This window comes from Equus asinus, chromosome 13 (assembly GCF_041296235.1).
Source record: "Equus asinus isolate D_3611 breed Donkey chromosome 13, EquAss-T2T_v2, whole genome shotgun sequence".
NCBI classification, from domain to species: domain Eukaryota; kingdom Metazoa; phylum Chordata; class Mammalia; order Perissodactyla; family Equidae; genus Equus; species Equus asinus.
This window is the reverse complement of record NC_091802.1, coordinates 18,565,847-18,592,837: the sequence shown is the minus strand read 5'-3', so window position 1 is coordinate 18,592,837 and position 26,991 is coordinate 18,565,847. Positions and strand designations below refer to the sequence as shown.

Sequence of the window (26,991 nt, the reverse complement as noted above, 5' to 3'; positions counted from 1 at the left end):
TTGAGATATAGCAGCAATCAGGTACTGGCGATGCTCTTTTCATTTGTTCCCCTGTAAGACTCTGGCTTTTTCTATCTACTTTTATTTTCAATTTTCTCTTCCCACCTACCGGATCTATAACTGAGGAAAGTTGTAGAATCTTTCTCTCTGTACATCTTTTTAATAATAAGATTTAATCACATCTGATATAAGAATGATGTGAAGATATTATGAAGCAAAATGGAAGAGTATGGAGTTATCAGTAGGTGAACTAAAATAGTCTTGTTAGGGAACATGTCAAAATGAATTATAAATTGACTGTCTAGTCCTTGGAGGTAAAGGCTCCTGGGTTACCCTAAGATACTTTGGGTACTAATATAAAATACATATATTTTTGAGGAATTTGTGGTTCCTTGAGTTTCTTGATGATAAGACCACAGATGAGCTCTAAGGACTTCCTATCCCTTCTCTGTGGAACAGGCTCTCTTTATGACTATAAGAAGACTGTGTGATCTAGTATGTTGCAGGTCTTGGAAGCCCGCACATCCTGTACTGCTGATCTGATGACAGTAGTCATGTAAAGAAGCAGATATTAATATTGCATCAGATCAGGGTAGCTCCTACCCATCTGCCCAAGGCTGGCATTAGTTCTTGGCCTTTAAACATTTTTTCTCATTTCAAAGTTTGCCTTGTTCTTCTGACACTGTTCTCTGATAGCACAGATCACAAATTTCCCTGGATGATTATCAGGAAACATAGTAAGTTATGTGGATCTTGTGGTAGATCTTTCCTTACACCTTTGATTTCTTGATGATCCTTTTTTCACAGTAGAATTTGGAACACTGCATTTTGAGAACTGATGAATAATTAGTAGGGAGTAGATTATTTTTAATTAGAAAGATAATCTAATCCATGCATTACTAATTATTTTGTTATTTTAAAAAGAAAAAGGCTATTTAAATTTTCTGTCTCTACAGGGTGTTGCCAATGCCTTTAGTGCTGCCTATCACTACGTCCACAGCCGGGAGCACATCCTGCATGTTGTGATCACTGGCATCGGCTGGCTCTATGACGTCACACCTAGCATCTCTGCCATCACTACGTACTTCATTGAGCCTAGCCCAGAGCAGGTAGGCAAGGCCGGGCAATGTAAGACCTACTCAGGGTAACAGAATTTCTAGATGTTATTGTCTTGCTAATATTTCAAAACTATGTATAGTCAGCTATTAGGCTAACTGGGGACATATTTCCCATGATGCCAACTCAAGATCCTTGGTTGTGAGTGGCAGAAATCCACCTCAAACTGCCTTAGGCAAAAGGGAGAATTGATTTACTTATGTGACCAAAATGCAGAAAGGGCAGGAAGGAGTCAAGCTGGCTTCAAAGATGACCAGATCCAGGGATTCAATACTATCAGGGCTTTCTCATGTTCTTTCTCTCCCCAGTTCCCCTGTTTGCTTCTCTCCGCACATTAACTTTGTCCTTCTGGCTAAAGATGGGCTTTCTCCACAGGGCAAGCCAGATGCTTAGTAACTAGAGAAGAATCTTTCCTTCTTGTTCCAATTTGGAAAACATAAGAAAGAAAACTCATTTTGATCTGTTTCAAGATATGCTCCCCTGGCCAGGGTGGGGAGTTTACAGTAACTGGCAGCCACCACCATAATCATATGGGTGAAGTGGGAAGGGATGAAGCACTGCTCTTTTGGAAAGACACAATTACATCACACCAATTCTTTTTTTAAATGCCCCCTGTCTATAAAGTGATGAGTTTTTGCTGAATGTTTGCTTTGCTTCTTTACACTTAATATTAATGTTAGGACTTTTCATATGATGAGAATGGATGGAAAGGTGCCTTCCTTTCAAGAAGGCTAAACAACTCTACATGGTGCCTAATTAGGTGGTGGCAGCACCTTGGTTGTCTCCCAGTCAGTTGGCTTGCCCTCCACAGGTGCCTCTCCCCTTTCCTGCTGGCTTCTTTTCCTTCCTGCCTGCCAGGCCCCTGCTTCCCTTCCTCAGTGGTTAGACCAAACTGACGAGTCCTTGTCCAAAGAGGGCAGAATCACGGAGCTCTCTGATGGGGTGACCAGGCCAAGGAGGTGGAGAACACCTAGACATGGGTGCTGCTCCCGGGAGTGGGAGCCTCCAAGTGTCCTCGAAACTGTGGTGGACTACCCAGCGTGTATGTGTGTGCCTGGGCAGGGGGGGATGCGTGAGGACCATTTAGTGTGAGGGGCAGACTGCCAGGTCCAATAGGCCACAGTTGCAGTGGGCCTGAAGTGTGTAGTGTCTAGGAAGGATTCCTCTTGGCCAGTATCTCACCGTACTTAAGCACCACCTTATGGGGCCTCAAGGGAAACGACACCTGGGGCACCATGGAGAAGGTTAAAATTGCCCATAGCAGTGAGCAAGAAGCATGGCTTTAGGGGCGTGTAGTTTCAGAATCACAGTGCTGAGGAGACGACGACAAAGGTTTCAATGCGTCTGACCCAGGGCCATCTTATGGAGGTGGAGATCATCCCCAAAGGGAAGAAGGGAGGAGAGCAGGACCACTCAAAACCAGGGCCTGAGTAGGTTCACAGCAGGGCAGAGACCACCAGTACAGCTTGACCAAGGCTGTACTCAGGGGTTTGTCCTAGGGGGAAGACACTACGGTGAGGTTTTTGTGTTAAAAATGGCTGAGAGTGGCTGGAGGGATACCTTTTTTCAAGCACTCAACTATGGTAACTTCCTAAGCCTCCGCCTTCCTTTTCTGCAGCCCCTCCAGATCTACTGTCCTCTCTTCTCCAGCCTGCTCTGTGCCTCAAAAAGTAGACTTAATCAATGGGCTCCTTGGCCTTTTAGCTTCTGCTTAGGTTTGTCCACTGAGAGGCACCAATAGGAGATAGGAGATTGAGGCTGGAGTATTTATGCTTTTGGTTCGCTGCCAAGTTGCTGTGGGTTGGTTGTGATCTTCCTCTAGAAGCCACTGTACCTTTAGTCAAGTGGCCCTCTCCATATAGCTGCCTTCTCCAGGTTCTGGTAATTGCTTCCTCTCCTTCTCTTTTCAGGCTAAGAGTGGTAACAGCTTCCCATTGTTACTAGGCCTGAAATTCTAAACACTGCCATGCCTTCATAAATAGCCTCTTTATTAAACTCTCTTCAAATTTCCTAGTTCTGTTTCCTCTGACACCCTGACTGACACAAATTATAAAGTAGATTCTGAGATACTCCCCCTCCCCTCATGCTGAGGTTCCTCTAAGGTACAGAGTCATGGAGGAAAAACAATTCTTGCTTGTTGACAACACCTATAGGAAAGTAGGATATCCAAATTCTCTTAGGCATGAAACTCAAGCTATCTATTTTATTATGAATAATAAATATTATTATTATTATTATTTAGTTAGTTAGTTTATCACCCAAAAGCACCTATGTCTAGCTATTTCTTTGGAGTAGTGAATTTGCTAAATAGATAACTGTGGTAGGCAGAATAATGAGCCTGGGAATATGTTACCTTAGTGGCAAAAAGGACTTTGCAGATGTGATTAAGAATAAGGGCTTTGAGATAGGGAGAGTAGCCTGGATTATCCAGGTGGGCTCAATCTAATCATATGAGTCCTTGAAAACAGAGAATGTTTGCTGAAACTTTTTCCCTGAAAGATGAGAGAATTGGAGAAGAGTCAGAGAGATGGCAGTGTGAGAAAGATTTGACACCCATTGCTGGCTCTGAGATATACAGGGCTGTATACAAAGACCAAAGGTCTCTAGCAGCTAAGGGTAGCCCCCAGCTGACAGCTGGCAAGCAAACCAAGACTCAGCCTTTTATTTCCCTGAGGTCTTTGAGAGAGACAAGTGGCTAACACATGTGCCTAGTTTGCTATCTAAGTCATATCGATGTAGGCTGTTGAAAAAACAAAAGCAAGATATTAGCCAGGGATTTCTGCTTTCAACTTCATCACTTTTCTTTTCTAAGGCAATAAAGACTTTCTGCTTGAATGAAAAGGAAGAGGTGATGGGGGAGACTATCAGGAGGAGGAAAAATACAATACTACAATTAATGTTTCTCATCTCACCATGCATAATAGAAAGCAATTTTTTTCCTACCTCAGGGGCTTCAAAAATGCTGTTATTCTCTGTGGAACACTCTCCCCACTTTACCTCATCACCCTTAGGTCCCACATGAAGTAAACTACAAACTTTACCAAGGGACATAAAGTTTTTTTATAAAGTAGGTCGTATCATGATTTTTTTCACAAGAAGACCATTTTTAAAAAATACAATTTCTTCCAAAAATTATTTATAAATTTAACAAAATTCCAAGAAAAATCCCCAAGTGATTTTTTTAATTGACCAAATGATTTTAATCTTCATTGGAAGGAAGAACAAATGCATGAGAATAGCTAAGAAAATCAAGAATGAGAGGGAATTTACAATCTTGCTCTAGGGAATGATGGCTAAAACGACACCAAAGGTTGAAACAATTAAGGTCAGGTTGATACTTTGACTACTGTAGAACTTTCTTACACCAAAATTACAGACAAAATAAATTGCTTTTGACAAACTGGGGGGAAATCGCCATGTATCTGACAAATGGTTAACACTATTGTACACAAATCAGTGACGTTAAAAAAAAAAATCCAAAATCCAAAAGAAAAATAAGCAAAGGACAAGTCTATTAAAAAAAAACAAAACTCGTGCAAATTGTCCATCACATATGGAAAAAATGTTCAATTGTTCTCATAATGAAATAAGTACAAAATTAACTAAAAGATAACTTTTTACTGACTAAATTGAAGAAGAGTTTTTTAAACTATAATTTGAAATGTCTGTTAGACATCTAAGTGGAAATATTAAATAGGCAGTTGGATATACGAGCTTAGCATTTGAGGAGAAATCCAGGCTAGTGAATAAATGGTATTTAAAACCATGAGACTGGGTTACACAACATTGTGAATGTAGTTAATGCCACTGAACTGTATACTTATGAATCGTTAAAATGATATTATACCATGTATATTCTACGAAAATAACCAAAAACAAAACAAAAAGCCATGAGACTGGATGGGATGACTAAGGGAATCAGTGAGGATAGAAAAAAAGTCTAAGGTCCGAGTCCTGAGGCACTCTAAGTGTTTGGAATCGTGTGGCTCAAAATTCTGTCGACCTCAACCTATAGTATGAAACACATTTTATGTCTGACTCCTTACAAACACTTACACACACACTGGCGTGCGTACACACTTAAAACAGAAGTTTTACCCGACAATGCATACTTGTACTACATGTGATGTTTTCTGAGATTTTTCTATTCTATTTTATTTCATGCTTTAAAAAAAATGTTTGTCAGGGGCCGGCCCTGTGGCTGAGTGGTTAGGTTTGCATGCTGCACTTCGGCAGCCCAGGGTTTAGCCCGTTTGGATCCTGGGCATGGACATGGCTCATTGGGCCACGCTGAGGCAGCGTCCCACGTGCCACAACTAGAAGGACCCACAACTAAAATATACAACTATGTACCAGGGGGTTTCGGGGAGAAAAAGGAAAAAATAAAATCTTCAAAAAACAAAAATGTGTCAAAAGAGAAAAAAGTAAAAGAGGATAAATGCTAGAGGTAAATAATGTATAATAAGCAAGGTGGGAATGAATAGATGTTGGAAAGGGAAAGGAAAAAAAATAACAAGCCAGTAGCAGAAGAAAGAAAAGGGGAAAAATATAATTGCTGCTCTTTATCTAAACAGTTTCCTAGGAAAGTTTAAGTAGGAGTGATTATCTCACTGCTGAATAATTGCTGAAGCATTTGCTGAGTTTATAGTTTCCTGGTCAAGTAAAAGTAAATGAAAAACAAGCTTATTTTCAGGCATATTATGATGAGCCCCTTGTTTTCTATATTATGCTTCTGGTCTAACAGCAGAAGTGGTCAATTTACACAATTTGGGGGCGGGGGGAACAGGAGAGGAATTGTTTGGTTTTAGCTAAAGATTTAAGCCTAGAAACACAGTCATAGTGAGATTCTAAAAACACTTATCAGTCTGGTATGTATAACACCAAATAACAAGCCATGGAAGAACAAATTAGGAAAGAAGCTAGAAGCCCAATTTTCATGTGAGGTAATCTTTACGGTTTGCTAAGTATTCTGTTGAGAACATTTCATCTAAAGATTGGGTAGAATGCTTGAGGTCAAGGAGTGCAGACGCAAGAGAAAAGTTTCATGTTACAAAGCAGCTGTCCTTCCAGCACTGTTCCTTGTGGAGCCCCTGTGGGTCCTATTGTCATAGTTTCCCTTTTAATCAAAGAATTCATTTTTAAAGGTGGGCATAAAAACCCCTCTTTACTTCTCCCAACTGAATTTTTTCTTTCCTACAGTTTAGTGTATTTTACAGAATATGTTAATATTACTTTCTTATTAACAAACTAGTGTACGGGGGGAAGAGATTTCCTCTACCAACTATAGGTCCTTCTGGCCAGGCTATGAATTAAATTCACATGAGACAGAACAACAGGAGAAAATTAAACAAAGCTTTATAACATGTATACAGGGCAGAGACCCAGGAAAACTGAGTAACTCACCAAAATGGCAGAGGTGCTCATCTTAAATACCATCTTCAGCTACAGACAAAGGATGTTGGGGGTGGGGGGACTCAGTTATGGGAGATTACCAGAAAAGTACAGTAAATGAGAGTAAGGTTATTCTGCAGATTTAAGTCCTTGCCTTCTGCATTAAGAATTTTTAGAGATAAGGTCATCCTCCCTCTTCTTTCTGGTACAGAGTGGGAGACACCTTTACAGATGGAGATTTCCCTTACAAATGTAAATATCTCTTACAAAGGGTAATTTTCTACTTTTCAGAGTTTCTCTCATGTCTGCAGTTTTTAAAAGTAACCAGCCCGAGGGGCTGGCCCCGTGGCCGGGTGGTTAAGTTCGCGCGCTCCGCTGCAGGCGGCCCAGTGTTTCGTTGGTTTGAATCCTGGGCGAGGACATGGCACTGCTTGTCAAACCACGCTGAGGCAGCGTCCCACATGCCACAACTAGAAGGATCCACAACGAAGAATCTACAACTATGTACCGGGGGGCTTTGGGGAGAAAAAGGAAAAAATAAAATCTTAAAAAAAAAAAGAAGTAACCAGCCCGAAATAATCCTCATGCCAAAGAGACATACCTTGGGGTGGCCAATTCCAGTCCCCTACACTAGTCTCTACCAAAAAAAAAAAGTTGACCAAGACTCATTAGTCCAAACTCATCAAATTGTGTACATTAAATATACGCATTTTTTAATATATCAATTATACCTCAATAAAGCTATTTTTAAAAAGACATGAAAATATTTTTATAACCCATATGTAGGTTATAAGTTACAGTCTGAAAACCTCTTAGAGGTGAAGGAGACAAAGAAAAAGAAGCAAGGAGAATGAGAGAAGTATTTAGTGAGGTAGGAGGAAAACCCGGAGAGATTGGTTTTCCAAAAGCCAAGTGAAAAAAGTATATCCAGAAGGGACTTGTACACGGCATCAAATGCTGACGAGAGGTGGAGGAAGATGAGGATTAGGGATCAACCAATCTATTTGACAAGGAGAGAGTCACCAGTAACCTTGACAAGAACAGTTTTAGTGAAGCAGTAAAGACAAAGGCCTCACTGGAGAATATTTTTTATTGTACTTAATTTCTTTGAATTTTCTGCATTTTCCAAATGTTCTACAATGCACTTTTAACATCAGAAAAATAATATAAACACAATTTTATCACAGTTATAAAAAATAGCTTGGTGCATTTAAAAGAATCTTGCATTTTGAAAATTTCCTCTTGTGGAACACCTCATTCCTTAATGGTACTGAATAAGTAAAAATGTCACTGTACTTCAAACTAGAGCTCATCTAAACTTTTCTAATTTTTTCCCTGTTTGTCCTCAAAAGCTTTAATGAGAATACAAGGTCCAATTATTCTTCCCTGTAATGAAATCTCTTTCTCTTTTCAAGGATTCAGACTACGTTTTACGCAATATGATGGTTACAGGGCCCCTAGGCCTAACAGAAATCCACAGGAATCCTCCTATCATCTTCAGGAAGACATGTATCTTTAGGTATGAGATACATCTTCGTGTCTGTTTTGTTTGACTGCCAGAACACACCCTTCCTGGTGTGACAGTAGATCTGAGTGACACAGCTTTTGCCTCTTAGTATGTACACACTGACTCTCATTCTGATTGAGTTTTAAAGAAAAATTCCTGTCTGCATGGGACATATTAACTCCTTCCCCCTCAAGTCCTTTCTAAAACAGATTTCATTGGTATTTTATATTAAGATTCCATGTTTTTAAGCATGATAGTGTTTTATTTTCTATGATTTTCTTATAAACATGAAATTCACCAAAACCCACCAGGAATGTGAAAAATACATCCACATCACTTATCAGAGCTCATCTTAATGTTAGCTAGCCTGTGAACATGTATTTTTTAGTTAAAGAAGACAAGGTGGGGCAAAGAGAATGTTGTCTTTAATAAGTACCTAGTTCTAGATTACTCTGAATGCCTCCCACCTGTGGAAGGCAAGGAACACTATTAAACTGTTGACAGATGCAAAACAGATCTTAGCTGAGAACACACCTATTGCAAAAGGGACAAACTGCTTCTTAGAGGGTCAGTGTAGTTGAGTAGGCAGTAACCTATTTGGGACTGTAGGATAATTTGACATTTAAGTACCTATGTTAATTAAATTTTAGTTTGGCCTCATACCAGAATGGTCATTCAGTTTTAAGCTTTTTTCCACATAGTTGTTCCCTGTGCTGGTCAAGAGTTTTACTGGAGTCCTTGTTACACCCAGACTCATACTTTGGATTCCTGAGTGTAACTCAGAGCAGGTGTCTTTTGAGGAACTCTGTTGACCAATCAGCTTTATTGTTATGCCTGGAAGGTTTAGCGTGATGCATCATTACTGTGGTTATCATAAAGACACAAAGTGGTGGCTCAGCAGCACGGAGGGGTGGGAATAGCAAAGGGAGGACATAATCCTACCTGTCATTATGGGATTGATATTATAAACCATAAATGTGCTTTTTGAGGCTATGCAAAGCACCAACATTTTTACAAATACCTCACAGGAATGACATCTCAATATCAGTGTAAATAGGAAAAGAAGAAAATAGATGAAAAGAGATGTGTCTATACCTCAGTAGAGAAAGAAGCAGCCACTGCATTTCTGTGAAAACCTCAGGCCCCTTACTGAAGCAGATATTGTCGATGCCCTGTCCAGATTCCTGATATAGCTTTGGCACAATTTGCCTTCCAGAGCTCCCCTTGGGATCAGGCTGAGGCTAGACTTCACCTGAAGTCACATTCTTCCTTGGCTTCTGCCCCTTCCCTGTCCTGCTTTCCTCAGATCCTTACACGTTCTCCTGAGAGCACTCCCTCAATCAATTATTTGCATAAGCACCCCTGTCTCAGGCTCTGCTTCTAGGGAACCTGACCTAACACACTCATCGTTCCCCTAGGCATTCAACCAATACTTATTGGAAAATATGTAAACAAAAAACGAATACCTTCAGATAAGTGGAAGTACAGTAAAAACAATAAAGCAGAGGATCATGGTGGAGCATGACTCAGGAGCTGCGGATTGCATGGTCAGGGAAGGCTTCTCTGTAAGGAGATGGATGAGCTGAGGGAGAGAGTCCTCTGAAATCAAGGAGGGGAGGGGTCCAGGCAGATGAAACGACAACGAGGGCCAGTGTGGTTAGAGTGTAATAGGCACAGAAGAGAGCAATCCAATATATTTGGGTGCAATGTCATGAACAGGCTGATGTTTTATATCCTTATGCTTATTTGGTTTTGATTTCAGAGATTTCCTCTTTAAGTGTACAGACAGTTCAGAAGTTGTTTTGGCCTCTGTCTGTGGAGAAAACCACCTAGCAATTCCACTTCACGAGAGAACAGGAGAGGCTTTGGGAGTTCTCGATTTTAACATTGGCAAGAGTAGGATGTTGTTGTACCGAGAATTTAAAGATCTTCAGAAAATGATAAAGGTGATCCAAGCTGCCTGCTATCAAATACTCGGCGAATTATCTGGAGAAATAAAGAAAAACTACATCTTAGGTATTGTGAATGTGGCAACAGTCTGGATCATGGGTTTAATAAGTTTTGGGGAAAGCATAGACAATGAAATGAAGGATGCATTTTATAAAATGAATTGTTATAATATACAAATCTTTCCACATGAAAGGAATTCCCTCATGCAGTCTTGGGCTGATGAGTATGGTCTATAAATGAGAGCAACGGGTAAGGAATCACATTTTCTTGGCAAGAATCATATGGTTTTAGAACTGGAAGGACTCATAAAGGCAATATAGAACCAGCATTTATTAAATGCTGCATCATGTATCAAGCACTTTAATTACATTCTTTCAGTTACTCCTTACCATCACCCTGTGAGGCGAACGGTGATACCCTATTTTACAGGTGAGGAAAGTCAAGTTCAGAGAAACAAAGCAACTTGCACAAATCACACAATTAACAAGTGGTGAAGGCTGGATTTGCACCCCAGTTTGGGTGCTCTTTCCACTATATCAGACAGCATCAACTCATTGGAACCTCTCGTTTTACAGATAAAGAAGCGAAAGCCCCTCATAGTAAAGGTCCAATAGCAAGCTAGTGGCAGAGCCAAGACCTGACCCCGATCCTTGTGATTTCACATCCCCTAGGCTACTCTTAGCACAAAACCAGTGTGGGCAGAAGGCAGGGAAGAAGGAAGCATAGAAACCTTTGGCTACCTGGAATGGAGTGAATAGAATTAGAAGAGTAACACTGTGTGCGGTTAAGCTGAACATTTTCTAGCTATTACACAGGTGGGATAAGGAGAAAAAGAAAGAAGAAAATGTATGTCTTTTGAACGTCCACTATGTGTAAGGCCTGAGGCTAAGCGCTTTTACTTATATCATCTCATTTAACTCCCACAGCTCACCAGGGAAGTAGGGATCAGCCCCATTCTCACAGAAAAGGAAAAGGAGCTTCAGAGAGACAACAGAACTATAAGGGGGAGAGTAGATTTTCAAACTGAGGTCTGACTCCAAAACCCAAGTTTTCACCTTTCCTCAAAGCCTCTTTCTGTGAGCTTCACCAGGTGTAATTCTATTTCTGCCTTTTGATTTCATGACTAGAGGAACTAACATTGTTTAAAACCATGGGATATGAAAAAGTAATGTGTGGGGGCCAACCCAGTGGCATAGTAGTTAAGTTTGCACACTCCACTTCAGGGCCCAGGGTTCGCTGGTTCAGATCCTGGGAGCAGACCTACACACTGCTCCTCAACCCATGCTGCAGCAGTGTCCCACATACAAAGTGGAGGAAGATTGGCACAAATGTTAGCTCAGCGACAATCTTCCTCAAGCAAAAAGAGGAAGATTGGCAACAAATGTTACCTCAGAGCTAATCTTCCTCGCCAAAAAAAAAAAAGTAATATGTGTACTGAACAACAATGTGGGATGTCATTCTGTTATTCCAGAGATTGAACATGCAGGAGAAGTCCAGCGAGCAGGAGTTCTCTTCTTCCGAATCATGCTGAAAGAGCTGCAAGAAAGCCTCCAACTGCTTACCTCCATGGACTTTGTATCTCTCTTGCTCTATGATTATAATCCTCCAAGAGAGTCGAAATCTCCACCGGACAGCAAATCCCAGGAATTAGAAGCCAATGCAAAATTAGTACATGACATCCTAATAGCGGTTATCTTATTCTTTCATCCAGAGTTGGAATCATCAGGTGACTTAGAAAATTGGGATAAGTGTAAACTGGTAAGTTTTTTTTAAAGTACTCTTTTTATTGAAGAATAACTCACACAAGTTTAGGTCATAAGCATACAAGTGTAAGAATTTTTACACAATGAACATTTGTAACTAGACTCTAGATCAAGAAACAGAACATTAGTGGCATCCCAAAAGCCCCCCTTTGTACCCTCTCCCATCACCCCCCCCCCACACACACACACACACACACATACTCACCCTGAGGCTGACCAGAATCCTGACTTCTAACGCCTTGGATTGGTTTTGCTTGTTTTAAAATTTGTACCAATGGAATTACGTAAACTGATGAGTTTGGTACTCTACTTCCACGTGCTGGTGCTCCCATAACTTCTGTTCTTTGTTTACAGTATGTTAACAGATACTTAGTGGAGAATGTCTGTGCCTTTGATCCAACTGCTAAGCATGTGAAAGTTAATTTACAGCTCATTGATGAATATATCAGAGGTAAATTTCCACTGAATTATGATCTAAATCTATACTAACAGCAATAAAACACAGTTGTAATCCAGATGTTTTTATTAGAATGAAGCAAGTGGCTAATAAATTCATTTTTTAGCAAAAAAAATAGTTCTGATTATAGTCTCCTAAAAGGAAGGACACTGTCTATAATCCACTGCATTCTGGAATGACTGTCTATACCACACATATGAGAATTCAGAAGCACATCTATCTCCAAGTTATTGACTACATTTGCTTTATTTATTAAAAAACAAAAGTGAATAAGGGTTGCGGTGAAGATAGGAAACAAGTATATTTAGCAAAAAGGCTTTATTATCTTTGGTTTCAATGAAGAACTCAAGAAAATAAGAGCTCATGAGTCTTTATAGACTAGTAATGTAGAGTTTTTGGAGGAGGGCAATCAGCAGGAATTGAGAGCAGCGAGGCTCCCAGGCTGAAGAAGGCGATGAGCTCTTTGGCCACAGAGAATCGGCCACATACAAGAGTAAAATATACAAGCACTCATTCCCCCATGGATGTGTATTACCCCATCAGAGACCTCAGGTCATTTATGTGAATGGAACAGTGAGGAATAAATTTAAAGTTTGTTTCTCTTTTGTTTCTCATGAAAAACTAATCATTAATCAGGAAAATAGCTCTGTAGAAGTTGCTCACTAAACCTGCCCCTCCCCTCCCCCCTCCTACTCTCCATGGAGACTCTGGACCAAGTCAGAAGGGTATCTGGACTCCAGTGATACATATATCAAGCTGAGAGGCTCAGAACCAGAGAGACTCCCAGGACAAGAGGAAGGCAAAGGCAACCCAGAGGAAGACAACCACGCTCCTCACGGTGTCTGTGGCAGCGAAAGCATGTCGCACAGGGGAAGCAGGTAGCAGTGAGCCAGGGTAGATGGATGAGAGAGAGATATCTGGCCTAGGAAGGTGAGATACTCCCCTAAGTTTGGGAGTCCTAGAGAATAGGAGAGAGCCTGAGATTCAAATAAAAGTTAACATGAGTTAACGTGGACTATGAGTGATGTAAAGATTAGGAGTTCTATTTGGAATGGATTCTACTGGAGCCTCATAGCTCTGGGCTGACTCACAAGAGCCTCTGGATTCATAGGTGTTATAGGGATCACTTCTTCTAGGTGCTATTCAAGGGAAACAGCAACAACAAAAATGAATACTTGTTCACTACACACTTGTATATACTTGGCCTATACGTGTTCACTGTTCACTGAGAACTTAAAAAATCCAGAAGAAATGTTTTCTATCTCAGTGCCTAGTTGCTGATCTTCCCTCTGGAGTAGATTTAGTCCTTACCATGAGCCCTAGCACCCCTCCTCCATTTGTGACTAGTTTGTCTAGTTGACATTCTCCCTGAGCCCCTATCCACTTTGGTCCCCACCCAACCTGCCAATCCCTTGGCCTAGAGCCAGACCCTGCTGCTAAGGTCACTTGTGTCCTCTGAGACTGATGCTCCCCTTCTTGGGCAAGGACTCAGGCCCTCACCAGTCCCTCTGTCAGACAGGAGCTGTGGTTGAGGAGCATGCTCCTCCACTCTCTACCTTGTAGCTGTGTTCAGGAATTGGCTCTCAGCCCTTAACAAGCCCATCCCCAGACAAAGGCATCTTCTGTGGCATTGCACCAATGCTTCAAGAGAATCTCTTCAGGCTCCACCTCTGATTTGCCTTATCAGAGCTTCCTCCTCTTGCCATGTAAAGCTCCTTTGTTTCAGAAAACATGCAAATTTCTGTTTCCTCTGCTTGCCCCTACTTTGAACCGTGCTAGCTGATTCCTGAGCAGCCTTGATCGCCAATGCTCCCCACCACTTTCTCTTTTCCAACAGTGTCCTCAGGTGGCAGGAATTCCAACTGCAGTTAACAGAGCTGGATTCAGTCAGAAGCCAATAGTCCCTAGGCTCCCCTGCCACTACCACCAAGCCTTGAGCATTATCACAGTCTCTGCAGCAATCAAGAAAGTTCGTAGGCCACCCAGATACCAACCCTCTCTCTTTCAGATGCAATTGTTTCAGGAAATTCTAAGCTCCCAAATTGGGGAAAGGATGGGGAACTCTTTGGATTACCTTTCTGTTTGTGCCAAAAAGAGAGAAGTCTTCTGGCATGGAAATCTGTTGCTCAAAGTTTATCTGAGCCTTCTAGCAGTATTAAGGCTCTTACTCAATGACCTCACCCTGTATGAAATGCCACCAACAATATCTGTAGGTTCTGCTCAGAATGAGGAGGGACTGTTAGCATAGCTCCTAACCCACCAAGCCTTCCAAACTAATGCTTTTGCCTGGAAGATGGAATTACGGCTGGTGATTTGCCTACACTTTCTTGGGCTTCTGCTGTCAACTCTCACCTCACTTCATTCTAGTTCTAGAGAAGCGTATTTTTGTGTGTGTGTTTAGAAAAGGTATGCTTTATTTTTTTCCCAGTTTTATTGAGATAATGACATAAAACATTATATTAGTTTAAGGTGTTACAACATAGTGATTTGATGTATGTATATATAGTGAAATGATCAGTACAATAGGTTTAGTTAACATCCATCACCTCACATAGTTACTAACTTTTTTTCTTGTGATGAGAACTTTTAAGGTCTACTCTCTTTGCAACTTTCAAATATACAACACAATATTGTTAACTATAGTGACAAGGCTGTACATTACACTCCCAAACTTCATTTATCTTATAACTGGAAGTTTGTACCTTTTAATCACCCTCACCTAATTTCCCCATCCCGCAATCCTCACCTCTGGTGACCACCAATCTGTTCTCTGTTTCTGTGAGTTCAGTTTTTTTAGATTCCACATAAAAGTGAGATCAGACAGTATTTGTCTTTCTCTGTCTGACTTATTTCACTTAGTATAATGCCCTCAAGCTCCATCCATGTTATTGCAAATGGTAAGATTTCCTTCTTTTTTATGGCTGAATAATGCTCCATTGTGTATATATATATGTCACATTTTCTTTATCTATTCATCTATAGATGGATATTTAGGTTGTTTCCTTGTCTGGGCTATCATAAATAATGCTACAATGAACATGGGGGTGCTGATATCTCTTCAAGATAGTGATTTCACTTCCTTTAGATATATACCCAGAAGCAGAATTGCTGGATCATATGGTAGTTCTATTTCTACGTTTTGAGGAACCTCCATACTGTTTTCCATAATGGTTATACCAATTTACATTCCCACCAACAGTGCACAAGTGTTCTTTTTTCTCCACAGCCTTGCCAACGCTTGTTATTTCTTGTCTGTTTGACAATAGTCATTCTAACAGATGTGATATGCTATCTCATTGTGGTTTTGATTTGCATTTCTAGAAAGGGATATTTTGTATTCTGGTGGAATTCCAGGCAGTTGTGTCCCACTATTAGATTGAGGCAGTCATCTGTGAAGGAGCATTGGGCAGCTTTGTTCAGCAGGCTGGGCTTCCCAAGGCTGTGCCATTGCATGTGAACCTTGCTGACATACTTCCCTATGGGGGACCGAATGACTCCAGTGACCACTCCCAGACAGCTGTGCCTGCAATAGCACATCAATAGCCTGCAACCCTCTGTCACTCTACCTAAAGTACTCCCAGTAGTTGGCTTCTTCTCCTTGAAGACTCATGACCAGACCACCTTCTCAAGGATCTGTTCTTCCTACTCTACTTTGGACCTCTACAGCCAGCCTCACCTGGTCTTTTTCTAGGGTGCTCCATACCTTCCCAAGTTCCCCTGCCAGGGGCTTTGGACAGATGTTGTCTACTAGAAACTGTTATCAGATCGAGAGGCAGGAAAAGCTGTCTCCTACCGCAAGTGTGACCAGAATCACTTTGCTATGTAGAACCTGTATTTCTTCCAATTGGCCATACTTCCTCCCCACGCTTAAATCCAAGGGTCTATATGTCCACAGACACTAGTCTCAGCAGGAGTTCCCCAGGCCCTCCACTTTTCCTGCAAGAGCCCCAGGGCTCCTCCTCTGCCAAAGCAGCCAGAGCCTCAGTGCTGTCACTCTCTACAAAGAAACTCACCAGCTTCCTCAATAAAACACCATCATGATCCTCTGTGGATGACCATGGAGGGAGAGGAGATGCCCAGCCTTCAGGAGAAAGGACTGCTGGACTCACAGCCATGATTAACTCTTGTCCTCAAGATTGGAGATCTTTCCCTAAATGCTACTGCCACTGCCATCGTGGCTCAAGCGAGTTCTGTCTCCATCCCTCTCCATTCCAACACTACACAGCTGAAGATCAGACAGGAACCTTTCACAAGATTCTACCAACCATCCAGAAATAACAAATGTGAATACGGCATAGAACTGAATCTGCAACCGTGAGGATGTGCCTGGTTCTTTTAGAGGAGTCAGAGTGAAATGGACAAGACACCAAGAACATTGTTTTGTCCTACTAATTTGGACCCTCTGTATACTGCCATTGGCTTAGATTCAGTTACAGTTCTCTACCACCTTTTTGCATCTAGTCTTCTTGGGCGGTGGTCATTTCTGGGACTCGTTGGCTCCTACTTGTAGGAAAAGAGCTGCTATCAGTTAGACCTGGTTCAACAGGGAGCCTAGAGTGTGTCATTTATGAGTGGCTCACCGATTTGAGGCTCTAGAGGAGGAAACATCCGTTGGGTTTTAGAACAGATTCCCTTTGTCCTGGCAAGAACCTCTTAAAGGGCCCTTTTAGTTAAGATATTGGACAAGTACTCACTCACACGCTCTTCGGGAGACTATTTTGGGGTTTGGAAAGGACCTGGAGCCTGGATGCTTGATTCATTTCCCATGCATGCTGACCTCTTCCATTTTCAGTCGAAGTCATCCCGGAGGGAAAAAGAAAGAAAGAAAGAGAGAGAGAGGGAGGGAGGGAAGGAAGGAAGGAAAGAAGAAAGGGAGGGAAGGAGAAAGAAAGAAAGAAAGAGAGAGAGAGAGAGAGAGAGAAAGAGAGAGAGAAAGAAAGAAAGAAAGAGAAAGAGAAAGAAAGAAAAAACAACTCAGCAAGTCTTTCTTTCCTTTATCACTTTTTTTTTTTTTTTTTTTGGTGAGGAAGATTGTCCCTGAGCTAACATCTGTGCCCATCTTGCTCTGTTTTGTATGTGGGATGCCGCCTCAGCATGGCTTGATGAGTGATGTGTAGGTCCGTGCCCAGGATCCTAACCCACGAACTCCAGGCTGCAGAAGTGGAGCATGCAAACTTAACCACTATGCCACCAGGCCAGCTTCATTTTTTATTTTAAATTTTAAAGTTTCCCAACAGTAGTTATTGAATTAAGAGAATAACTAAAATGGTTTTATTTGTCTAGGTAACATCACTGCTGCTTTGATAACTGATAAAGGCTGTTACAAATCAGTTTAGTGAGAACATTTTTTCTTTTAAAGATTTTATTTTTCCTTCTTCTCCACAAAGCCCCCAGTACACAGTTGTATATTTTTAGTTGTGGGTCCTTGTAGTTGTGGCATGTGGGATGCCGCCTCAGCATGGCTTGATGAGCACTTCTAAGTCTGCACCCAGGATCCGAACCGATGAAACCCTGGGCTGATGCAGCAAAGCACACGAACTTAACCACTCGGCCATGGTGCTGGCCCCCAGTGAGAACATTTTTATATTTAAGGCAAAAGTATTTTTCAAGTTTCCTTGACACTCATATTTTTTTTCATTTCAGTGGATGTTAAAACAATCTTTTATCCCAAAGGATTATAAAAATTATATTTTTTATTAAAGTACTTTAAGAGGTCAAAAGAACTAAAAGGCTTCTAACAAAAGAAGAGTCACTAGCCCATCCCTCTTGTCTCATCTCACTCTCCCAGGTTGCCCTCACCAAAGGCAATTCTTTTTGACTCTTTTGACTGTTTCTTCTGGTATTTGCACATTTCTATATTTCTAATATCATGCAATATTGCTAACTTTCGATTAATCAATTTTAAACCTTCACAAGTGATTTCCTCATTATAGGTGAAAGTCTGGTTCTGTTACACCACCATTCTCTTACCTTATCCTCCAATGTAATTATATTAGGATTTGGGGTTAAATCAAAATACAATGTTTACATGATTTTGCCTATGCAAATATTATCCACAGCTGAGCATCGTAGGACAATTTGATTGCTCCTTTTTTACTTTTTGTTTTTCCCGAAGTAAATAATTGCCTTTTATTTTTAAAAAATTGTTTCGTTTTCTTTGTACTTCTTGATAATCCCCACCCCTTCCATTTGTCTCTCCGTATAATTTACAAAAATGTCAGTTCTATCAGGTAACTTTTTCAATTCCAATTTCATTTTTTCTTGAAGCCATCCATCTAGAGATCTTAATTTCCTTTTTATCTAGGGTTATTCCCCTGGCCCAGATCTACTACACAGCTGCCTTTCTGAAATTCATTTTGCCACTATCATAGGAATTTACTTTGCCATTCTCTGGGTTCATTCTTTCTTGGTCTACTCCCATGTTTTACTGGAGGTAGTGTATCTCCAGTAGTTTTCTGAGAAACAGTACCTGAATGGTAAATTTTCAAGACCTTTCATGTCTGAAAATGTTTTTATTCAACTCTCAAATTTGATTTATAGCTTACCAGGGAGTATAATTTTGAAGACATCGCCCCATTGTCTTTTTTCAGAAATTGAGATATAATTCACATGCCACAAATTTCACCATTTTATTCTATTTTATTTATTTTATGATTCTTTTTCCTTTTTTTCCCCAAAGCCTCCTGGTACATAGTTGTATATTTTTAGTTGTGGGTCCTTCTAGTTGTGGCATGTGGGATGCCACCTCAGCATGGCTTGATGAGCAGTGCCATGTCCACACCCAGGATCTAGACCAGCAAAACCCTGGGCCACCAAAGTGGAGTGCGCGATCTTAACCACTCAGCCATGGGGCCAGCCCCAAATTTCACCATTTTAAAGTGTACCATTTAGTGGTTTTTAGTATATTCACTGGGTTGTACAACCATCACCTCTATCTAATTTTAGCACATTTTCATCACTTCAAAAAGAAACCCAGTACCCATTAGCAGTCACTCTCTTTCGCCCTTCCCCACCCCAGCACCTGGCAACCACTAATACACTTTCTGTCTCTATAGATTTGCCTATTCTGGACATTTCTTATAAATGGAATCATACAATAGGTAGCCTTTTGTATCTGTCTTCTTTCACTTAGCATAATGTTTCAAGGTTCGTCTATGTTCTAACATGTATCACTACTTCATTCATTTTTTATGGCTGAATAATATTCTATTATATGGATATACCACATTTTATTTATCTGTTTCTCAGTTGATGGACATGTAGGGTGTTTCCACTTTTTGGCTATTGTCAATAATGCTGCTGTGAACATTTGTTTACAAGTTTTTGTGTGAATGTTTTGTGTCAGTTCTCTTGGGACTATGCTGGGTCATATGGAAACTCTATGTTTAACTTCTTGAGGAAATGGCTCCATTGTCAAAAGAAACTTGAAAATTTCCAAGATTTCTGTTGAGAAGAAATCTGAAGCCTTTCTGATTTCTGATTGTGTGTGTGACTTTTTTGGGTTTTTTTGTTTTGTTTCTCTCCAGAAGCTGTAGAATCACCCCTCTATCCCCAAGATTGTGAAATTTCATAATGATGTGCCTTGATATGGGTCTATTTTCATCCATTGATCTGAACGCTCACTGGGCCTTTTCAGTTGTGAAACTCGAGTCCTTAAGTCCTTGATGATTTTCTCCATGGCGTCAAGGTTGCTACTCATGGCTGTGCAATTTGTGCAGTCCACAAAGGTGGCCTGCTGGGTAGGGGCTGAAGTCTGACCAGGATTCCACTCACTAAACTGTGTAGTTTAGCTTAAGGCTACGTCTGCTTAGAGGAGGGCCATCTCCTTCTTTACACTTTTTTTTCTGCTCACCAGGCCGTGCACTCACAGAGGGCATTTATCCATGGTAGTAGGTGTCTTTTTCTCATTTACACAAAGGTGCCCTAGAGGTTGGTGGTGGCCCTGCCCTCCCTTTTCTGTGTTCCCTCTGTGGAACTCATATTATTCAATTATTGGATCTCCTAGATTCAGTCTCCAAAATCCCCATATTTTCTCATCTATTTACCATCCTTGTGTCTTTTTTGTTTCACTCTCTGAGACATTCTCTCAACCTTCTAATTCTATTGGATTTTTGTTTGTGCATGTTTTGTCTAAGAGCTTTTTTGTTGTTGCTGTTCTCTAAACATTTGAATTCTACAACATCTTATTCATGTTTCCTGAATGCAATGTCTTATCTCTCTTAGGATATTGATAATTATTTTTTTAAGCTGTCTTCTCCTTCTTGTTTCTCTTTTCTTTCTGTTTTAGTGTTTTGGTCTCTGTATCTCTTCTTCTCTACAAACAACTGGACAACTTCCCCTTTTCAACCCTAGAAATTTATTCCTCAGAGACAGCAGCATAGAAAGTCTCTGGACTGGGGGACATCAGACACAGTTGAGAAGAAGAGTATCAGAATGAAAACAGGGAAAGTAAGAGTGTGTCTGCTGAATACTGAGAGCCCTCTAGGCTTCCCAGACTAAGCTCCAAGCAGAAAGGAGCAAACAATTGATGCCCGTACCATTGGTGTACAAGAAAAAGATCGTAGGGCTTTTGTTTGTAATGATTTTATCCCATCAATGTCTAATTTCTGGTTTTTGTTTAAAAGTGTTTTGAAATAAATAATTTATAAATAAATCTACATTATTGGGATCATGCTCAACATTTGTTACTGACAGAGGTACACAATCAAAGAGTTTGGAAGCCACTGTAGTAAAGTATGAATTTTTATAAAGATAAATTGCATTGATTTCAATTTGCACATAATTTAATTTGTAGCTACACCATGAAAAAAGCCAATACAATGTGATATTCTACAGAAATTATGCTTACAATGGGAATGAAACTAATATACCTACAAGAACTCAGTGTTGATCCTGGAAGAAACTTCCACCTAAGCTTTGATAACTCAAAAAAAGACTGTGTTTTTACCTCCCATTTAATACTGATTCTTTCCTGACAAGCTGGACGCAAACACTCTACAATACCTTTGGGACCTTATTAAATTAACAATGACATTAAATGCCTGACTGCCATGGCAAATCTGAGTTCTCCTGCCTACATAAAAACTGATTGAAATTTGCACACACATACCTTTTTAAGTATATAATGTTGCATAGACCTTCAGCTCATTGCATGTGGCAATAATGTTAAGGGGTGACATAGGGCATGTGAAACAACAGAAATAAAAGAACCAAAACTAAGAGAAGTAATGATAAGGAGAGGAGCATTCAAGAAACACTTCCAAGGGCCGGCCTGCTAGCACAGCAGTTAAGTTTACACCTTCCCCTTCGGCGGCCTGGGGTCTGCCGGTTCAGATCCCGGGCATGGACACACCCACTGCTCATCAAGCCATACTGTGGCAGGTGTCCCACATATAAAAAAGAGAGGAAGATGGGCGCAGATGTTAGCTCAGGGCTGATCTTCCTCAGCAAAAAGAGGATTGGCAGTGGATGTTAGCTCAGGGCTAATTTTCCTCAAAAAAAGAAAGAAAGAAAGAAAAAGAAATACTGCCAATCCTGTGTTAGTTTTTAGTTGAAATGAGCAGTTACACTTTAACTTTTGGACTCGAAGCTTAAGTACGTCGTTCTTTCTTGCTTTGCCCATCTTTCTAATTGTCTATAATCCCCAAAGGATTTAACTTAATCCAGTCTTAAAGCATAGATCCATAAATAGAATTTTAATTAGAAATATCCTATAATAGGGGCTGGCCCCGTGGCCGAGTGGTTAAGTTCGCGAGCTCCGCTGCAGGCGGCCCAGTGTTTCGTTGGTTCGAATCCTGGGCGCGGACATGGCACTGCTCATCAGACCACGCTGAGGCAGCGTCCCACATGCCACAACTAGAAGGACCCACAACAAAGAATATACAACTGTGTACCGGGGGGCTTTGGGGAGAAAAAAGGGAAAAAAATAAAAATCTAAAAAAAAAAAAAAAAAAAAGAAATATCCTATAATATCCCAATGTTCTCAGCAAAATGAATTCCCTATATAATTAAAAGTTTGATTAGACTAGAACCTATAAAAAATACCATAAAATGTTTCTGTGTAGGTTCATAAACAGATTCAAAGGTTGACCCAGGAATTCTTTTAACTCAGATGTCTTCAAATAATTTACTACAACCTTTACCAAGGCAAAGCAAAAAAGTATAATTTCTTATAGTTGGAAAAGAAAGAAAAGTAGTACATCTCCTTGAAAGAATTACTAAATCTCTGGGAACCGGCTGTGTCATCGGCCTAGCTGCAAAGATCTGGCACCTATCCACCACAAGAGGGCAGTAGCGCTCAGCCGTTGTTAATGGAAACTCAACAGAGCGACGGAGGCTTTATTAGAGGAATTGTTAGAGCCAGTTGTTAACGCATCAATCTCACTGCAAAGAGCAGGGAAACAGACAGCAGCGCCCAGACAGGTTCGGAGCTTATGTCCCCGGTAACAATAAGACAGGAAATAAGCAACAGGGGCTTGTGAAGAGGAGCGACCTCGCTCCCCATCCTTGTGTCCTTGAATCACCATGGAGATGGTTGACTAGCTTAATAATGGCTGCAGATAGGGGTTTGTTCATTTGGATGTCAGATAAGAACACTGTGGCAGGCGTCAATGCAACAGCTCTTCATGGGGACTCGGGAAGGGCAGAATAAAAGCTGTGGGGAACAGCAGTTAGGACTGGTTTTAGGAGTGTTCTAGTGTGAAATTTAATTTAGATTCATAACATTGGAACATTAAGATAAAGTAATCTTTGCAGCCTTTACCTTGTAAAGGTCCCAGGAAGCTAATTAATACAAAAAGGGATCAATTATAACAATATACTCAATATTTTAAGTATGTATGTCCATTGGCCTAGTATTACTCATAAAATGAGATGAATCAGGTATTTTTAATGTGCTCTCATGACCAGCATCTGTTTTTGGGTTTTGGTTTTTTTTTCATAATTGTCACTAATGTTACTGAGCTATAATCTGAAAAGACTTTTAGTATTTTAAAAACCCAATTTAATTATTCCATAATTTAATGTTTCAATTCAACATTTCTTGAACACTTACAATGGAGAGAAAAGACAGTGCCTCTGTGTGTTTGTTAATATGGAATTTTAGAAAATTGTACCCTCATGTTCTAAAGTCAGCCTCAAATAAAAATTGTCTTATGAATGTTTTCTACATTTTAAGTGCCTTTCCTATCCCATACTGTACCTTTTGTCTTGTGATACCTTCAAAACCACAGAAAGACTAAATATAATTCAGGGATCTTTGTTCCTTCATGTTGATAGAAGATAGGTTCTGTTTTGTCATTCTAATAGATATCCATGAGTGACATAATTGCCATTGTTGTTAAAGAGCTATTGGATAGAAGAAGATATTTAAAAGCTCTTTTTCAATGATAAGTATCATTTAATGGTTTGTTCAACTCAAATCAGCAAATATTTATTGGGTTAGGCACTGTTAGACATTAGAAGATACAAAATGAATAAGATAATTAGAAGATACAAAAATGAATAAAACGTAGACCTGAGGGTGGGAGGCACCTGAAAGAAAGAAATTAACATTTTTCTTGAGTAACTACTCTGTGACAGCTTTTTGCATATCTTTTCTCAATAATCCTTATAATAACTCTGAGGTATTATCCCTGTTTTACGAAAGAAGAAACAGGCTTAGAGCAATTAAGCAACCTGCTCAAGGTCACAAAAATAATTGGGGTAGAGCTAAGATTGGAAGCCAGGTCTGTTCAACTCCAAAGTATTCTCTTTCCATTGGACCATTCTATCTGAATATTAGTCATTGACTCCTGGGAAAAAGTAACTTTTATGAATGGCAGTTTAATAGTTTACAATTTGACAAATGAACATAATTGTGTGCAGTGATTATATATTTAAAAATAATTTTTAATTAGGAAATATATCAAACATAAAAGTTAGAGGCTGACCTGTATAGCCATTACGGAGCCATATTCTATATCTAACCTTAACATTATGCATGTTCGAGTCAGACTTTTTTAAAGAATTAAAACATTACAGGATCAGTTGAGACTTTCTAACCTTCCCTGATCCCACTGTCTTTTCTTCCTCCCTAGAGATAATACTATTAAGAATTTGGTGTTTACCAGTTTCATGCATGATTTCTTACTTTAACTACATGCTTATGAATCCATAAACAATATAATATTATTTTGCAGGTTTTTAAATTGTTTAATTGTATCCAAAAGAACATATTATTCTACAACTTATTTTTTGTGCTCAACAATACGTTTTTGAGATTTATCCACAATGATATGTGTCACTCTAGTTCTTTGTTAAATGCTGTGTAGTATTCCATTATATGAATATATCAATGTTTATTTATCTATTTTCCTGTAATTACGTACTTAAGATTCTGCTATGGTTTTGACTCAAAACATATTTCATTAACTTTCATCGTATTACTGGAACTTATATTTTAGTAATAAAAGTACAAACCTATCCACATTAACTTTTTTTTCTTGGTGCAGATCATTCTCGAATCGAAGTATGGAACTTTGGTAACATCGCCATCGAATGCTTATACCACTGGGCACGCATCTGTTTGGCTCTCATAGAGCTAAACAAAAACCGAAATAGTGCTATTGCACCTCCATTGCCCTCCAAGACTGACTCCTATGTGTACGTGAAAATGCCAGGGGCAAGCTCGCCAGAGAAATGCTAACTAATTGGTACTGTATTTAGGATATTTTTGTCATGTTCAGTTTTGTTTGTTAACTGTAAAATATTTTCAATTGGAAAGGAGTGCTACATAGACATAGTCTGCTCCTAGACATTTACCTCAGCACTTTGTAAAACCCAAAGTACTACCTTAGGATAAATTTGATCTAAAAAATATCCAGTTAAGGTAGCCATAACCAAATGTATGCTATAGAATATATTTAACAGTTTACTTTTAGGTTTAGCTTTATATCTGCCATGGAACTATTATGGTTGATTGGGTAGTGTTATTTTAATTCTTTTAAGGTACAATGTAAAGAAAAGACAGACTTAGAAAAAATGGCAGTTTTCACATTAAAAGAGTACTAAGTAATAAAGATTTTAAGAAATGGACTGAAAATTGTTTTTCTAATTTTTCAAAGACATATGAGCACCACCTCTTCCCTCTGCCCATCTCCCACCTCTCTTCCCCACTTACCGTCACAACTTAAAAGTTATTTCAATGAATAAAAATTCTTGTAGGAAAATGTTTGTCCATGACTCATGGAAAAAAGAAAACATCTTTTTTTATAACAAAAATCCCTCAAGTTCAAGAACTGCAAAAAGAATTTATAGTTATTTAAAGCATGTTATTACAGCAAACTTTACTGCTCTGTTGTGTGATTTCATCTTTGCAATAAGATATCTGATGACAGAGTTCATTTTTAATAAAATTTTGGGAAATTAAACTTCATTTTCTTTATTTGGTTGACAAAATGTGATGTGTTCCAAACATCTTATAAATTTGAGTTTGGAGGTCCCTTTTTAACCTTTTCTGATAAGATGACAGTGTTATTACCAGTCCTCATCTCTTGGATGATTGCATGCCCAGTTTTACCCTATAAGCCTTTTTCATATTTGGAAGAGGGTTTTTCAGGGCATTTGCAACAACATTTCTAGGAACAATGTTCTTGAAGATATTAAACCCATAGCCACATATCCTAATGGCTTCAGTACAAGCTTATAAAGAGTTCACTGTAAATACAAATAGCATTTTAGGCAGCAAGGAGGGGAAATTTTTACAGAATGCTTTTTAACCATTATCATGGGAATTAAGTTAACTACATGGCATCTACCTTAATGATAACCCATATCATACATTTGTGTGATGCTTTAACTTGTTTGAAGTATTTTCACATACTAGCTCATTTGATCCTCCCAGTCTCAATATTATTATCCCCATGTTATAAATGAGGAAACAGTCTCAAAGAGTGAGTGAGTTACCTAGGTCACAACAGCTAGTATGAGGCAGGGTGGACCTAGCACCCATATGTTCTAATTTCTGGTTTACTGCCCTTGCCAGCACCCCAGACATCTCACTAACACTTTCCAACCTTTACTAGGCTAACAACTGTGCTGTCAGTCTTCTGGAAACTACTTTAAAATTAAGCAACCAACAAAGCAGATTGGTTGAACTTATTTAACCATCATTCAAGTAAAATACCATTCCTTAATACCAGGAGCTTATTTTTTTAGCAAAGAGGATGTTTTTTATACTCGACAATAATTTAGATATAGATTTATATTTAAATCTACTTATTTGACTCAATAGACATTGATTTACTTATATTTACATATACTTCAGAAGCTTAGACTTGATTAATTGGATTTTTTATTGGCTCTTTCTCCATAGCTTATAGGTAACAATGACACTGTATGGTGTAGACCATGCAGACCACTTTCCTTTATAACTATGGTGTTCCATTGTCCAGGAACAACATAAGGTTTCAAGATGATATTGGAATCTCAGAAAAGCTCCTATTGGCTTTTTTTTTTTCAGGGGAAGATTCACCCTAAGCTAACATGTGTTGCCCATCTTCCTCCTTTCTTCTTCCTTTTTTCCCCCCAAAGCCCAGTACATAGTTGTGTACAGTTATAAGTTCTTCTGGTTCTTCTACGTGAGCCGCTGCCACAGCATGGCTACTGACAGATGAGTGGTGTGCTTCCGAGCCTGGGAACCAAACCCAGGCTGCTGAAGTGGAGCGCACTGAACTTTAACCACTAGGCCCTCAGGTCTGGCTCTCTATTGGCGTTTTCAACAGCTTTATTGAACTACAACACACACTATACAATTCACCCACTTAATG

The 26,991-nt window shown here is 39.7% G+C and overlaps 1 protein-coding gene across 2 annotated transcripts in view; it reads left to right on the top strand.

The window, feature by feature from the left end:
• Positions 1–25,011, top strand: part of EFCAB5 (EF-hand calcium binding domain 5) — a 135,991-nt gene extending 110,980 nt beyond the window's left edge. For both annotated transcript variants that reach the window (XM_014827053.3, XM_070482650.1), the window contains 6 exons: positions 957–1,109; positions 7,923–8,026; positions 9,777–10,030; positions 11,436–11,722; positions 12,082–12,178; positions 24,676–25,011. In XM_014827053.3, coding sequence (XP_014682539.3) covers positions 957–1,109; positions 7,923–8,026; positions 9,777–10,030; positions 11,436–11,722; positions 12,082–12,178; positions 24,676–24,869 — 1,089 coding nt within the window. In that variant the 3' untranslated portion in view covers positions 24,870–25,011. The remainder of the gene's footprint in view (positions 1–956; positions 1,110–7,922; positions 8,027–9,776; positions 10,031–11,435; positions 11,723–12,081; positions 12,179–24,675) is intronic.
• The last annotated feature ends 1,980 nt before the right edge of the window (positions 25,012–26,991 follow it).